Raw genomic sequence first — 17,183 nt, 5'->3', positions numbered from 1 at the left:
TGAGATTCTGTGTTTTTTTTTATTTGTCTTAAGTGGTGTTTTTACCAGTGAAAACCCATGCTACATGAAGCAAATGTTTGAAAATGTTTTTGCTGCAAATGGATCTCAGTGCTGTCTGGAATCAGTTTTGTGCTTTTTTGGAGAGTGGCACTCAGCTAACCATGAAGTCAGTGACCATGAAGTCAGTTTGGAAAAACACCAAAACAGATTGGTCTTTGCAGCTGATAATAATATTCCCACCCTCCTGCTCCCCTACCAAAAAGAAAAAAGAAAAAAAAAATCCACCGTGAACTCAATGGGGCTGATCTTCAGCTGGCATAAATCAGGGAAATTCAACTGAAGATAATGAAGTTAGACTGATTTATACCATCTGAGGATCTGGCCCTCTAAATTTATTTTATATATTGTTTAGATGTTATAGAGTATTATTATTTTTTACTTGTATTCCCATAAAGCCTAGGAGCCCTACTCATGGACCAGGACTCCATTGTACTAGGTACTGTACAAACAACAAAAAGATTGCCCCTACCTGTGAGAGCTTAGAATCTCAACATAGGACAAGAGACAACGGATGGATATAACAGATCAAAGTGTGGGTGGGGAGGTACAAGGAAACAATGAGTAGTGCTGTTGGTTTTCACCAATCATTATAAAAAGGTTTTGAAAAGGCTTGGACTCCTTTGCTGTGGGATTTTGAATAAGAAGTAAATCCAAAATATAAGATCTTGGATTCACTATAGCTGGGAATTATTACCATACAAGCAAGGAATAAAAGGCATGAATTGGTGAAGGATCAGGGTAGAACAAAAAGATCTCTATTCTTTGTGAGGCTGTGGAAAGCTTTGATATCTACATAAAACATGATCATCAAATGCATCATGGGTCTTGAGGATAGAGCTGATTAGGAATTTTTCAGTAAAACGTTTATTCACCAAAAAATGCAGATTTGTTGAAACTGAAGCTGTTTGTGAAACAGGGCAATTTATACAAATTTCCTGACTCAAAATATCTTAAGGAAAAAGTTTTGAAATTGTGAAAATGAAACATTTCAACATTGTCAAAAGAAAAATCTACTTTTCTGGTCTGAGATGATTTTATTTAGAAATCTAAGCTAACTAGAACTTTAAAAAATCTAAATCAAAATGTTTTGGAATTACCAAAAAGAAATATTTTGATTGACCTGAGCTGAATTTTTTCTTTTTTTTTTGGTTTTTCAGTTTGTGAAAATGTGATTGAATTTTGTCCTGATTTGGGATGAAAAACGTTTTGCGCACTCAAAAATTTACATGGGATAGGAAAACCGCTTCACACCCAGCTCAACTTGAGAGAAATTTTTGCGGTAGTTTCTCTGACTGACACCTGTGTGAGCTCACTGGATTTCTTTCTTCTTAGGATGTCCTTCCAAGATTTTTTGAGAGAGTTCACACGGCTGGAGATCTGTAACCTTACTCCAGATGCACTGAAAGCACGCAAGTTCCGCAAGTGGAACTCAACACTCTATGATGGCACCTGGAGACGGGGGAGCACAGCTGGAGGCTGCAGGAATTTTCCAGGTAAGGTATATGGTCCGGTGTGCTACTCGTAGTGCTAACCCACCCAGAACACCTGATTTTATCAAACTAGCCTGATGCTGGCTGTTAAAACAGTTTTACACTGAGACATAACAATTTCACTGCTCCCTGAGGAAATGTTTGTCGTTTACTGAGAATACCCGCTGCAGAGACCCATGTTAATGAGGAAAGCTCATTTTTAGATGTATATTTGCTGAACTACACTTTTGCGATCAATTTAAACTATGAATGAGTGAAAACTCTGATAACCGTGAATAGTGGTCTATCCATTTCCAGTGACTGTTTTGTACTGGGGTGGTCAGGTTTTCATCGCATTCAGGGACTAACAGACTCCTGGCTCAAAGGGTAAATCTACAGTGTGTGTGACTGCAGCTTGTGTAGATAAACCCAACCTAGCTTGGGTACCAATGGTACTGAAGCCATGGCATCCTGGGCCTCAACATAGGGTGTACAAACTCACCCAGAACCCTAGGCTATTACTTGGGCAGCTAGCCCATGCTGCCATGGCTTTATTGCTAACAGTGCCCAAGCTAGATATGTTAAAGCTATCTTAAGTATGTGTACATGATGATCCATAGTCACGCCCCGTGATTGCAGTGCAGACATACCCTACACCTTAAAACAACCAGGAATATGTAAGGATAGCTTGTTGTTTAATTTATTCCTTTCTCTTCCTTCCCTTCAGCTACGTTCTGGATAAACCCTCAGTTTAAAATCCGACTGGAAGAGGTGGATGATAATGATGATGACTACAGCAGAGAATCGGGCTGCAGCTTTCTCCTGGCACTCATGCAGAAGCACCGTCGCAGGGAAAGGCAATATGGGAAGGACATGGAGACCATTGGCTTTGCTGTCTATGAGGTAACTATGGGCTCTGTAACAATCCGTGCTCCCAGAGATCCGTAGCTTCTGGTTAGCACAACCTCCTTGTCTCTCTCCCCTCTGAGAATAACAGTTCTTTATAAGATTAATAGGCTCAGTTGCATATAATTAGCCTTCAAATGTTAGCTCATTGTGGAACTGCCTCTGTACCTTGGATGAATTAACCTGTCACCCCAGCTTGTTGGGGCAGCAGGGCTTCCTTATAGGAACAGCAGTATGGGGAGTAGGGAGGGGAAGGTGACCTAGGGCTTCAAGGGTGGGTGCCCCTGAACACCATGTATACTTCATTGCAATGACACAAGAGAAGTAAGAGATGTGAGGGGAAACCATTGCTTAAACTCTGATCCAAGCATAAATACTTGAAATGGTAATTATAGGAATGCAGAAGATGACTGGCTAAGTAAATAACTAAATATAGATGTTATCTTTTTCCTGTTGGCTAACAGAACATTAGTTTCATTGTAACTTACTGACTTCTAATTTGTATCTCTAAAGGTTCCTCCTGAGGTATGTATGGAAATTCTTTCATCAGATACCAACTATAGGTAATGCATATTTAAATCAATCCTTTTGGTAGGGATAACCTTGCATGATGATGCATAATGTGGCTTCACTTTGGATTCAGACACTTCTTCATTTAGAAATGATCAAGGTGGCTCCAAGGCTTTTATTTTGTATCCATCCCAGACAATCTGAGTTCTTTGATATTCATCCAGATCATGGTCTGAACAGCATGTCTTACTTTTATGGAATTTTTCATTCTTCTATTGACACACCATTAACAGGAACTGATGTACTGTAATGACATTTTGTGTGTGTGTGAGTTTTCTAAGGTCCTATTTTTATTCTAAATATCTCTTAGGTACTTATATTGCCTCTATCACTGTAGTATATGAGCACCTCCAAATCCTTAATCATTATACCACTGTGAGGTAGGGAAGTATCCCTGTTTTACAAATGGAGAACTATGGCACAGAGAGTCTAAGTGACTTGCCCAAAGTCATACAGGAGGTCTGGCAGAGCAGGGTGTTGAACTCAGGTCTCCTAAGTCCTCAGCTATTACCCTGACCACTGGACCATCCTTTCTCTTTAATGTTATCCTTTCTGCTTCCCTGGGTTGGACCATCCTATACTTGTTTTAAGAGGGAGGGGCACAGTTCCCATCAGAGCCCATTAACACTGCTCTTGAGTTAGCCAAAGGAATGCGATGCAGTTCTCAGACCCTGCAGGCTGGGAATATGGGAACCTTAGGTTTGATTCAATGTGTGGCAGCCATTACATTTATTTTCACTCATTATTTGAGCAGGAAAACCTATGTGGCACAGAGGAAAAATGCCAATGTCTTGACCAGTGTGCTTCCAAAGGACCCTCTGCCTTTTTCCAGGGATCTTCCTTATCTTTTATTGTGGTACTATTTAAACATCCTGGTTGGCTAGACCTTTGTACTGGGCCTTTAGCAGCCTGTGTGGAGCAGAAGATTTGCCAGCTCGTGGCGGTGACTATATGTCTCTCTCTGGCAGTTTGTAGGCCAGTCTGCAGTTCACCTGAAACGAGATTTCTTCCTGGCGAATGCCTCACGAGCCCGCTCGGAGCAGTTCATAAACCTTCGTGAAGTCAGCACACGCTTCAAGTTGCCTCCAGGGGAGTATATTGTTGTGCCTTCCACCTTCGAACCTAACAAGGAAGGAGATTTTGTCCTCAGGGTCTTCTCAGAGAAAAAAGCTGGAACTGAGTAAGTCTCAAGGCTCATCTTTGATTATGGCAGGTGTTTGTGTGAACTAGTAGCTTTTTTCCAGGAATTGGGTCCCAGAGGAGAGAGGGATGAATCATGTCCAATACCACTACCACCTCTGGCATCCCCCTACTTGCTTTTTCTAACTGATGCTAGCCTATGAGGGCTTTCCAATATAGGGGAAACTTTAATAATGTCAAGGCCCTTTCACAGGACTGCAGTTAGTACACGAGTGTGGGATTTTATTCATGTATCTCTATTATCAGGTTTTTGTAATCTTTGGGAACTTTTGTTCCCAAGCTTCGTATTTTTCTCTCTGACTGATTGTGAAGAAGGAATGTGTCACAAACTTACTTATTCTAGATCAGCCAAGGCCTGTAGTTCATGTGGCTGTGGAAACCAATATGTAGGAGATGTGATGGTTGGAAAAAGAGAGGGCTGATACAATGGATAGTATTGTGTCCTGCTATGCTAGAGATCCTGCATTAGAGCCTTACATCTATTTCCCTGGACCCATAAGGGTTTGGGGCTGCCAAACATTACTGAAACATAGGTACCAGCCTCTCTTGCACCCAGAAACTTGTCCCCCTGAGAACTAATGTATAGCATTTATACATGCTCACACAATATTGTGGCCACACAGTACCTCCTCTCTTGCCACAAGGGTTTTGCTATTTTGATTCCTTCATGGACATTTTGTCTGTGTTTCTGCAGGGAGATGGATGATCAGATCCAGGCTAATCTTCCAGATGAAGTAAGAACCCCTTATCCACTAACCTCTGCAAGAGCAGAGACTAAGGATTCCTTTTTGAGGTTTAAGACCACTCAGAGTTCTAGCACAGTCACTTGGTTTCAATTCACAGCCTGTGGCTATGTTCCAAGAGCTCTGTTCATATAGTCAATCATAAGAGGCTCCTACTGTTTCCTTACATTCTTCTGATAACTTTTTAAAATTATTTTCTTTCCATGCTAATAAACTGCATGCCAATGCTTGCCCTTTCCAGTAGAATAGGCAGCTAGAAAGTGTTGTTTCCTTGCATAAGAAGCCAGAGATCCATCTCTTGCAGTGCCATATCCTTAACTAGCTACTATGGCTCTATCCATGTAGTACAACTTCTGAGGCTGACTCAACCTAGCTGTCATGTAACCAGCGGCCTGAACAGCAGAAGATCTGGGTTGAATGCAGATTTTTACCTACTATAGTTCCCCATCCCTATGCAACATGTCTCTGCTCTCTGGGGAAACTGGACTTGTGTAAGACTTCTGATTTAGTGGTGCTAAGGTATTGCTCAAGTGACCTAACCTAACTCCCTCAGGAGCTAAATGCATTATTTTTACTGCACAACCCCTCCCCTACTGGTTTAAGGAGTGAGAAGCTGAATGTGGGATTCAAATACTCAAATGTGGGATTCTACTGCTTGGCTATTGTTGCCATGATATCTTTACTACTTCTGTATTCTCCTGTCCAGCCATGGGCTCACAACAGATTTCCTGGGATACATATTTCCTTGCTGCATGCCTTTCATGGGCTGTGTATTTTACTCATCTGAGAAGTAGCCAATCAAAAGTTTGTTCTCTTTCCTCAGAAAGTGCTTTCTGAAAGTGAGATTGATGACAGTTTCAAGCAACTTTTCAAGCAGCTCGCTGGAGCGGTAAGTGTGCTGTTCTTACTGAGTTAAGATGAAGGGGCAAGTATATGTCAAACCTGCTAACTTTGAAGGAGGTGTGGCTGCAGCTCTTATTCCTTTGGCGATGGGTGGAAAAGCAACATGTATAAAGAAAAATCTATGTACTATACATAGTGGTCCCATTGAGGAGTCCCTACTTATTACAATATCATTTTCTAAGCAGCTGGAGCAAGTGTAACCTTGATTTATGTGTTCCCAAGTAAGAGTTTAAAGATAAGAAATAGAACCAAACTGCACTCATTCAATTTGATCCTCCAGAGCAGTTACAGATAATTTAATTTATTGGAGGACTGTGAATGACACAATGAGTGATAGAATTAAAGATTTCATTTAAAATAAAATAATTAGTTGAAGCAAACAGGCATTACAATATAACCGTACACTACCTTTATGCGCACATTCCAAGATGAAATGGTGCATCCAGAGATGATCAGTCCCTGGATGAGAAGAAGGGGAATATAATCTTCTCTCTAATGGTATCTTAATGGTGAATGAGTGCACTAATATAAAGTTAGCATACTACTGTTTTTATAATCAATTGTAACAACATCCGTTAATTAATTAAGTCTACCTTTTACCATATCTATATTTCCACTACCATATTTAATCTTCTGTACCCCCAAACCGAATGTCTTTTACTCATTGGCTATAAATATCAAACATCATTCTAATTATCATTTGCATCAATGCAGTTTCAATAGTTACCAATATTCCAAACCATCCAAAAATTTCCTTACAACACCTGCTAAAATCAGTTAAAACAAAAACATATTTACTACTTGACCATAATTTGTCTCTAACTTGCCTCTGAATTGTCTCACTTTACTTCACTTATATTTTACTAGGCCTTATTATTATCAAGCCCAAATTTTAGGCCCCAAAACCAGTTCTTTACTTACATTTTAATCTAACATATACAAGCATCATCTCTACACAAGATGAAATGCTTTCCAATTATTCAGCAAAATGAGCTGGCTGTATTGTTTGTCCTCTTTCAGGTTTAGGACACTTGAGGTGTGAATCGTCTAATTCTAAATCTTTTCTCCCCATACCATACCTTAGTCCAGCTGCTAGACTAATATTTTGCTTCACATGATGTAAGAAGATAAGTATGATTAGGCCTCAGTAGCTGAATGGATTACCTCCAAAGAAAAATGAGGTTCTATGCGAAATGGTGTTGACTATCTTTTTAGGTGACACTTTTCCAACTGCATCATTACTGAATTAATGCCTCCATGTGGTAGTAGGAGGGAGCACTGCTGCTGGAGGTTTTGCCTTGACAGTTTATGGTAATTAAAGTTGAACATGAGCTCCCTGTGTGATGCAGTAGCTAAGACAGCAAACACAGTCTTTGGATATATAAGCAAGGTAATATAAAGTAGGAGAAAGGAGGTGGTATTACCTCTGTACATGGCATTAGTGAGACCATTCTGGTATCCAAATTTCAAAAAGCTTGTTGAACAATTGGGAAAAAGGTACAGAAAAGAGCTACAAGAACAATTCAAGGTATGGAAAACATACCTTCGTGTCGGAGACATAAGAAGCTCAGTCTATGTAGTTTACTCAAGAGAAGAATGAAAAGTGACTTTTTATTGTATTCCACAAGTAAATATATGGAGAAGAGATTTCTGAAAATAGACAGCTCTTTAATTTAGCAGAAAAGACACAATGAGATCCAGTGACTGGAAGCTGAAGGTAGACAAATTCAGATTAGAAATAAGGGGACATTTTTAACAGTGAGGGAAATTAATCTCTAGAATAATTTAGCTAGGGATGTGGTGGATTCTTCATCACCTGAAGTCTTCAAATCAAGACTGGATATCTTTCTAAAAGATTTGCTATAGCACAAGTAGAAGTTATGGGTTGAGACTCCCCATCTTATGCTTTGCAGAAGGTCAGAGTAAGTCCCTCCTGGCCTTTAAATCTATGAATCTCAAGACACTGACTTCTCACAGAAATATAGAGGGTTTGGCCCAAGTCATTTTAGCCAAATTCCAATTCTGCCTCTAAAACGTCTCCGGAAGTTTCGGTTGGCTAGCATATTCTTCACTTCCCATCCTAAACTAATGTGTGGTGTTGCTATGCCCTGTTACTTGCTGCCACCATTCATCTAATAAATGTGGCTGCATCTTAGCCATGGGTGGTTCTGTACATAATTTGTACAACAATTTAATCACTTTGAGGTGAGAGACACTATAGAAATGCAGTATTATTTCTTCGGTTCTTCCAGGATATGGAAATCAGTGTCTCAGAACTGCAGACTATCCTCAACAAAATCATAAGTAAACGTAAGTAATGGGAAAACCAGCTGACCTATTAGTGTCATAGTCTGAATCTGGGTATTTCTTGGTCAGTCTCTGTAATCCAGCGTACCATGTGGCTCTCTGCTTGAAGTAGTACTAGCAATCTGATGCATCCAAACTGGTAGCTGTAGCTTGGGCTCTGGCACTCTTTTTTGAGTATCAGTGTTGTACCAGTATATGAGACAGAATCAATATATTTCTCTCTTCCACCAGTTGGAAGCAGTCTCATTATCTACTAGCAGAGGATGGAAATGAAAATAATTATTGCCTCACTCCTTCATTAAGGTTGCATTCTTACAAGAAATCTAAAAAAAACCCTCAAATGTTTGTAACGAGGGTGCTAGCTTTTCACACAGTGCATTATAAACAACTCTGGTATGTGCCTTACCTTTGCCCCCTCTTTGCTTTAAATTCCAGATAAAGACCTCCGGACTAAAGGGTTCAGTACTGAGTCATGCCGAAGTATGGTGAACCTCATGGATGTATCCTCCTTCTGCATCTTTGTTACATGCAAGTGACTTCCTGGCCCTTTGGGTTGTGTCATGCCTGTAAGATGTAGACCGGTCATGAGGGGATTTTTTTTAAGATTAAGTAAAAATGACATATTATAGCTGCCAGGGTGCTAGTCTTTAGTGGAGACTTTGATTGGTTTCTTCTTGGGGTGTGATGGGAGAGGAAGTTCCTCTTCAGGAAGTACAATAGCTTATAAACATTTCTCCTTAATAATTTTTCCTGAATAGAGAGATGGAAATGGGAAATTAGGACTGGTGGAATTCAACATCCTCTGGAACAAAATTAGGAGTTACCTGGTAGGTGAAGTTGCTATTGATCCCCTGCTTCCTTTAGCTTATCCATATCAATGACAGAGAATTTCTGATGTCACCTGAAAATGCTCTGGTACCAGCACTGACAATTTGGTGCTTTTTGTTATTCAGCCTTTGTTGTTCATGTACACAGCAATGTGGTATCTTTGCACATTTTCAGTAGACTGTGTGACTCTGTTTATTACAGTCCATGAGATTGCTGACCCCACTTCAGGAGTGTCCAGTACCCTTATGTGTCCTTTTTTGTTTTTTGTTAAGGCTGTCTTTAGGAAGTTTGATTTAGACAAGTCTGGATGCATGAGCGCCTATGAAATGCGAATGGCGCTGGAGTCTGCAGGTGATGTATCACATTCTATGATAGAGTTAACTTACTACCTTCCATTTAATTCATTTGTCAGTTAATTCATAATCATTTCCATCAGAAACCAAACAAATACCACTTGTACCCTTTATTCCAACCACGATGGAACCAAGATTTCGATAGGTTTGTCCAGATAATCCATCTAGACACTGTAGAAAAATGATCAAACAGTTGTATGATAGGTTAAAATTCTGAGTAAAGCCAAAGAAGAGAGCTCCAGTAAGATCTATGCAACTCTGCTTTAGATGTAGCTGACCTAAGTGCTACTGTGCTCTGTGCAAGAAATTATTTGCCCTCTTGTGGTTGCACAGAAAACCGCAGTAGTTGCTTGTTACAATCCAAAATGACAAGATTTGATTGGTAGTAGCAAAGAATAATCATACTGGATCAGATCAGTGGTCCATCTAACAGTCTACCCTATTTCGAACAGTGCCCATACAAGCTGCTTCAGAAACCCTGTAGTTATGGAGTAACCTGCCCACAGAGAAAGTTTCTTCCTAACCCCTCTTGGCTAATGTCCTACAACATAAATATTTATATCCCTTCCAAAACTCTGGGTTTTTTTAATCCTTACTATAACCCAGGATATTCTAGTTATCCATATAAATGGCCAATCCTTTTTTGAATCAAGCTAAATTCTTGGCCTCAGTGATGAATAAACAGATCTCTCTATACATACAAGACTTTCCAACACTGGTCTGTTTACTCCATGTAATACCTGTGTGCCTGAAATCAAGTGGTGTAATGCTGTTTTAACTTGCTTGACTTTTTAATATAGTAATGTTTTGACAGGCTTTAAACTGAACAAGAAACTGTATGAATTGATCATCACCCGTTATTCTGAGCCTGACTTGGCTGTTGACTTTGATAACTTTGTCTGCTGTTTAGTACGACTTGAAACCATGTTCAGTAAGTACAAATTTCTGAAAGTATTTTTATGTTTCTAATGTGTTATTTCTTACCATGTGGGTAAGAATTTCCTATTATGGTACTATATAGATATTTTTGTGTACAACCCAGCTGGAAATCAGACTCTAACCACTCAGATTTAAAATATTTTCTTGATCTGTGCCAGCTCATGAAGTTTGGGTACTAATGCCCATGGTATCAAGTAACCCATTTGGTGCTGACAGTGAGTATTTTCCCAACAGTCAGCATTTTGCGTTGGCACTATTCAAACTCTTGACCGTGAGCCATTGGTTGATGGTGCTACTCACAGAATATTTAATAACTGTTGTAAAGCTATTTATTGGGATTAGTAGACTATCAACGATGGTAGATGGCAGAAGGCAAGGATAATATGCAGGACAGAGAGCTCTTTGATGGAGAGATTACTAGTTGAAGCATCTGTTAGTAATTTTATTGCAAATACCAGCACCACAGTTTATTTTTTAACCCCGTCTTTATTTCAATTTGAAAGGGCTGGGCCCTACCTTTATTCTGTTGGTAGCAAGAATTGTACATGAGTTTCATTCAATGGATTCTGATGCAATGTTGGATTAAAATGCAGTAAAGGGAAGGTAAACGTTCTCCAGCAGGTTTTCTTGGTGAAGTGGTACCTATTCCATTTGGAGAGAATTCAGAGGTATACTACTTTCTATAGGAGATCTGAGAATTACCCAGAGGCATAAAAGTTTTTAAATGGTGCAATTAAAAAATAATAATTACAAAACATTCCCCTCTTCCCCCCTTTCCCCATCTATGTAGGGTTTTTTCAATCTCTGGACACAGATAAAGATGGAATTGTCACTTTCGACTTATTTAAGGTACATACTTTTTTTCCTCCCCCTGGTTTGCGTGGGTCTCTTACTTCCCATAGCTGGCACTCTGGAGTAGATATTAACACCTCCCATGTTAGTCTTGCTCCTCCCCTTGCTCATTATTCTATGAGTCATAAGAAAAATAATTACGATTCACTACACATTCAGCCACAAAAGAGGTAGTGATAGTGTTCTCCAGTATTTAATGCAAATGATAGAGAATCAGGATTTCTTGGTTCTGTCCCAGCTCTCTCACGAATTTTGGGCATAATAGTATGCCTCAGTTTGTCCATCTCTAGCAAAAATACCTACCTCATACAGGTGTTATGAGGCTTTGAATTTATTAATACTTACTACTACAACTACTAATTTGTGGTCCTTGATGAAAGTGGCTATGGATATGCAATTATAATTAATTACTAATCTGTAAATTTGTCTCAAACACCAATTTGCCCCCCAAGTGTTCCCATAAACTACTTCGGTTTTTAATACAAACTGGTAGGTTTACCAAGACTTTCTGATTTATTTTATCCAAGCAGAGTAATGCTGTCAGCTAGTGGTCTCCTCATCTGCGGCCTGATCTAAAGACCACTTTTAATAGAAGTCATTCCACTGCTTTCAATGGATTTTGGAGCATGCCCTTAGGTGGATATGAAAGTAGAGTCTGAAAGGCTTGGAGCAAGAAGAGGGCATATACACATACTTTTATTGTACAAACAAACATGTTATGCTATACATGCTTTGGCGCTTTCCTTCCTTTAGATGTAGTACAAAGAAATGTACACTGATTCCTCGTTAATATGGTAATGGTTTCAGGTGGAAATGGAGATGCAGGTTCCTGGAGATGATACACATTCTCTTTCTTTCTCCTCTGCAGTGGTTACAGCTAACCATGTTTGCTTGAAGAAGAAAAGGAGCCACTCCCACCCAGCCATTCAGCTTTCTTCCCCATGTAATCTCAGCTGCAAGTGCCTTTGCCTTGGGATAAGGGGGAGGGGGGATGTCTCCTCCTCCTTGCTGCCTCTACTCCTTGCCCCACACCTACAGAAGCCTCACTTTGGACAAAGGGACCCCACGCCTAAGCATGGACATAATCTTATCAGTTCCTACCCTTATGCCTGGTTGCCTTGTCCTTGGAAGCCTTTCTGCACCTTCCCTCAGGCAGATAAAGCCGTGCTGTTTTTAAGTTTTAGTGCAACATTTTGGTGAGAAACTGCAGGACACAGTGCCAAAGCCACATATGGGCCTTCTCATTCAATTATGTGCTTATTTTTTTTAAATGGATAAGTACGTCTGATGATGCCAATGGGGGATGATGTAGAGCCCACCATGCAGAGTATCCTAGAAAAGCTGCTGCCTTCCAGAGGTCACATTTTCTAGGCTCCTTCTCTGCCCTTTGCTTTTTGGATTTGTTCTTGATTGCTTTGTTAGTGAAGACTCTAACTGAAGTGCTAAATATTACAATGTGCCAAGGCAACCTCTTTCCCTCAACCCACTCCCTTCCTGTCCCTGTATTACTGGTCTTTACTCTCCACTCTTCTCTCCTCGCCCACCCCCAGAATTTCCGTTTCAGGCTCTGGCTTTTTGGTTTTCAATTTCCTGAGACAGACCCCAAAAGGATTAGGGCTGTATTTGCAGGTCTCTTTAAATGAGCCCTGTTCCATGCTCTCTTTACATTTGAGAATATACATGAGAGAGGGACAGTGAGAAAGGGCCCAGTGAACTGGCAATGTGTGAACCTCATTCATGGTGCACTGTGAAAAGCCTTCACCTTGAGATGGTTGACCTGGTATTTCTTGAGCCTCAAGACTACAATAGCCAAACACCTTTCACCTATTTCACCTTTGCCTTTTCACACTTCTGGTGTACTTATCCAAGCTTAAAGTGGCATGAACACTCTCCAAAGCCTTCTCTCTCTGAGGTCAAAATGTTCTTGTCATTTGCTATTTTTTATATTCCTGTATGTGATAAGGGGATTTTGAGGTGATTAGCATGCTTATTTGACATTGCCAGAAGAATCAATATCAGGGATTATGTTATACACACATATTGAGTAGTTTTATTTTGTATTACAGAAACCGAATGTTTTAATGCCAAAAATAAATTTTAAAAGTACTATTAAAACCATTTTCTCTGTGGTTTATTCCTTTCTGTTCGTTTGAAAAATTCAGCCATCCTGTCATTTTGGGTTGTTAGCTTAGCGCATATACACAAGGCTCCAATACAAAGCAAAACATAAACTCTATATCCAAGTTTCTCTGGTTCAGGCTGGACTTATGTGGTTATGTGCCAAGGTCTGGGCCAGCAATCCGTCTGCAGAGAGAAATACTAACTGGCACTCTGAATTGTGGAGTTAAAGCTAAGGTGTAAAATATATTGAATCTGAGAAGCCAAATAGTGTGTTGAATTAAAAAAAAAAGTGTGCCTACTTACCACTCATGTTGAAAATAAAATACTTTTAAAAGCAATTCTACCATTCTGATTATACTACTGGAAACCTGGGGGCAGATAGTCATCAAGTATAAATTGTTTATAGCTCCACTGAGGTCATGAATTTGGAACTATGACAATTATGACCCTATAACAACTTACATCAGATGAAGCTCTGCCTCAAACAGATTAGTATTAGCTTGGGAGACAGAAAATGGGATAATTTGGATTATTGCCTACAATAATTTGTTTGTTTGTAAAATTTGTTCCAGGTGAGCCTTGAGTGGGCCTGACAGTTATAAAAAGCCAGTCAGCTGTGAACCATAGAGGCTTTCATCTTGCAGGCTTCTCTGAGTAGTTACTACAACACCTGAGGAAGCTCTTAGAAGGAAGGTAATATGGATGGTGAGCATTCAGCTGTTGTTACCTGCACAGGATGTGCCATGTTTGTCTTTCTTCCACAGAACAGAAGCAACTTTGTCTGTAAAAAGTGCAAGTTGGTCTCCATATTGGAAGAGAAGGTTCAAGGTCTGGAGAAGCAAGAATTAACCCTGCATTGCATAAGAGAAACTGAAGATTTCCTGGACAGATGACAGGATATGCTTCTACAGACACAACATTCTGAAGATTCAGAGCAGGCTGCGCAGCAGGGACAGAAGGACGGTGAAGGAATTTGGCAGCATGTGTCCTCCAGAAGAAGAAAGGGGAGTGTCCATGTACCAGCAATGCAGATACAGGTAAGCAACCGTTTTCATGTTCTCTCCACAAGTAGTAATGCGGAGAGTGGACTAGATGATACATCTGAGGGAAGGGAGCAGAAGGAGACTCTGCCGATTGGAAGGCATGAGATGCACTGTCCTAGGGATGCGGGTTCCACGACCACCGCTGCCAAGAGAAAGAAGCGGGCGGGGTGGTGGTCAGGGACTCCCTCCTCAGGGGAACTGAGTCATCTATCTGCTGCCCTGACCGGGAAAACCGAGACGTCTGCTGCTTGCCAGGAGCTAGGATTCACAATGTGATGGAGAGACTGCCGAGACTCTTCAAGCCCTCGGATCGCTACCCCTTCCTGCTTCTCCACATGGGCACCAATGATACTGCCAAGAATGACCTTGAATGGATCACTGCAGACTACGTGGCTCTGGGAAGAAGGATAAAGGAGTTTGAGGCGCAAGTGGTGTTCTCGTCCATCCTTCCTGTGGAAGGAAAAGGTCCAGGTACAGACCATCGAATCGTGGAAGTCAACGAATGGCTACGCAGGTGGTGTCGGAGAGAAGGCTTTGGATTCTTTGACCATGGGATGGTGTTCCAAGAAGGAGAAGTGCTAGGCAGAGACGAGCTCCACCTAACGAAGAGAGGGAAGAGCATCTTCGCAAGTAGGCTGGCTAACCTAGTGAGGAGGGCTTTAAACTAGGTTCACCGGGGGAAGGAGACCAAAGTCCTGAGGTAAGTGGGGACGTGGGATACCGGGAGGAAGCACGAGCAGGAGAGCACAAGAGGGGAGGGCTCCTGCCTCATACTGTGAAAGTGGGACAATCAGCGAGTTATTTTAAGTGCATAAACACAAATGCAAGAAGCCTGGGAAACAAGCAGGGAGAACTGGAAGTCCTGGCACAGTCAAGGAATTATGATGTGATTGGAACAACAGAGACTTGGTGGGATAACTCACATGACTGGAGTACTGTCATGGATGGATATAAACTGTTTAGGAAGGACAGGCAGGGCAGAAAAGGTGGCGGAGTTGCATTGTATGTAAGAGAGCAGTATGACTGCTCAGAGCTCCAGTATGAAACTGCAGAAAAACCTGAGAGTCTCTGGATTAAGTTTAGAAGTGTGAGCAACAAGAGTGATGTCCTGGTGGGAGTCTGTTATAGGCCACCAGACCAGGGGGATGAGGTGGACGAGGCTTTCTTCCGGCAACTAACGGAAGTTACTAGATCGCAGGCCCTGGTTCTCATGGGAGACTTCAATCACCCTGATATCCGCTGGGAGAGCAATACAGCGGTGCACAGACAATCCAAGAAGTTTTTGGAAAGTGTAGGGGACAATTTCCTGGTGCAAGTGCTGGAGGAACCAACTAGGGGCAGAGCTCTTCTTGACCTGCTGCTCACAAACCGGGAAGAATTAGTAGGGGAAGCAAAAGTGGATGAGAACCTGGGAGGCAGTGACCATGAGGTGGTCGAGTTCAGGATCCTGACACAAGGAAGAAAGGAGAGCAGCAGAATACAGACCCTGGACTTCAGAAAAGCAGACTTTGACTCCCTCAGGGAACTGATGGGCAGGATCCCCTGGGAGAATAACATGAGGGGGAAAGAAGTCCTGGAGAGCTGGCTGTATTTTAAAGAATCCATAGATCGTCAGGCTCAATGGGTAGTGATCAATGGCTCCATGTCTAGTTGGCAGCCGGTATCAAGCGGAGTGCCCCAAGGGTCGGTCCTAGGGCCAGTTTTGTTCAATATCTTCATTAATGATTTGGAGGATGGCGTGGACTGCACCCTCAGCAAATTTGCAGATGACACTAAACTGGGAGGAGTGGTAGATAAGCTGGAGGGTAGGGATAGGATACAGAGGGACCTAGGCTATGCCTACACTACGAAATTAGGTCGAATTTATAGAAGTTGGTTTTGTAGAAAGCGTTTTTATACAGTTGATTGTGTGTGTCCCCACACAAATGCTCTAAGTGCATTTAGTCGGCATTTAGTTGGCAGAGTGCGCCCACAGTACCGAGGCAACCGTCGACTTCCAGAGCTTTGCACTGTGGGTAACTATCCCACAGTTCCCGCAGTCTCCGCTGCCCATTTGAATTCTGGGTAGAAATCCCAATGTCTGATGGGGCAAAAACATTGTTGCGGGTGGTTCTGGGTACATATTGTCAGGCACCTCCTTCCCTCCCTCCCTCTGTGAAAGCAATGGCAGACAATCGTTTCACGCCTTTTTTCCTGGGTTACCCGTGCAGACGCCATACAATGGCAAGCATGGAGCCCATTCAGCTCAGCGTCACTGTATGTCTCCTGGGTGCCGGCAGACATGCTACTGCATTGCTACACAGCAGCAGCTCATTGCCTTTTGGCAGCAGACAGTGCACTATGACTGGTAGCCATCGTTGCCGTACTCCAGGGTGCTCTTTTGGCCAACCTCGGGGCAGTCGGGGCGCCTGGGCAAACATGGGAGTGACTCAGCCAGGTCATTTCACTTTTAAGTTTTGTCTCATGGCGATTCAGTCCTGCCGGCAGTCCTACTGCACCGTCTTCTAATGAGCAGCCAGGAGACGACGATGGCCAGCAGTCATACTGCACTGTCTCCTGCCAGCAAGATGTGTAAAGATAGATGAAGTGGATCAAAACAAGAAATAGACCAGATTTGTTTTGTATTCATTTTCTCCTCCCTTCCTTCCTCCCTTCCTCCCTCCCTCCCTCCATGAAATCAATGGCCTGCTAAACCCAGAGTTTTGAGTTCCATCCTTGAGGGGGCCATTCTGTTTCTCCTTGATGCAAAGCCACCCCCTTTGTTGATTTTAATTCCCTGTAAGCCATGTTGTCAGAGCAATAGCAGACAATTGTTTTGTGCCTTTTTTCAGCGCAGACGCCATAGCACTGGGAACATGGAGCCCATTCAGATCACCGCGGCAATTATGA

At 41.8% G+C, this 17,183-nt stretch overlaps 1 protein-coding gene across 1 annotated transcript in view; it reads left to right on the top strand.

The window, feature by feature from the left end:
- CAPN1 (calpain 1) overlaps positions 1–13,347 on the top strand; it is a 51,814-nt gene extending 38,467 nt beyond the window's left edge. The window contains exons 10-22 of the mRNA XM_074957941.1: positions 1,393–1,553; positions 2,257–2,432; positions 2,949–2,960; positions 3,974–4,185; positions 4,900–4,939; positions 5,772–5,837; positions 8,104–8,161; positions 8,594–8,658; positions 8,917–8,985; positions 9,259–9,337; positions 10,154–10,270; positions 11,069–11,127; positions 11,999–13,347. Of these exons, the coding sequence (XP_074814042.1) occupies positions 1,393–1,553; positions 2,257–2,432; positions 2,949–2,960; positions 3,974–4,185; positions 4,900–4,939; positions 5,772–5,837; positions 8,104–8,161; positions 8,594–8,658; positions 8,917–8,985; positions 9,259–9,337; positions 10,154–10,270; positions 11,069–11,127; positions 11,999–12,025 (1,141 nt within the window). The 3' untranslated portion in view covers positions 12,026–13,347. The remainder of the gene's footprint in view (positions 1–1,392; positions 1,554–2,256; positions 2,433–2,948; positions 2,961–3,973; positions 4,186–4,899; positions 4,940–5,771; positions 5,838–8,103; positions 8,162–8,593; positions 8,659–8,916; positions 8,986–9,258; positions 9,338–10,153; positions 10,271–11,068; positions 11,128–11,998) is intronic.
- Positions 13,348–17,183: the final 3,836 nt, after the last annotated feature.

Source organism: Natator depressus, chromosome 7 (genome assembly GCF_965152275.1).
Source record: "Natator depressus isolate rNatDep1 chromosome 7, rNatDep2.hap1, whole genome shotgun sequence".
Taxonomy (NCBI): Eukaryota; Metazoa; Chordata; order Testudines; family Cheloniidae; genus Natator; species Natator depressus.
The sequence above is the reverse complement of the archived record's forward strand: the minus strand, read 5'-3'. Positions and strand labels throughout refer to the sequence as shown.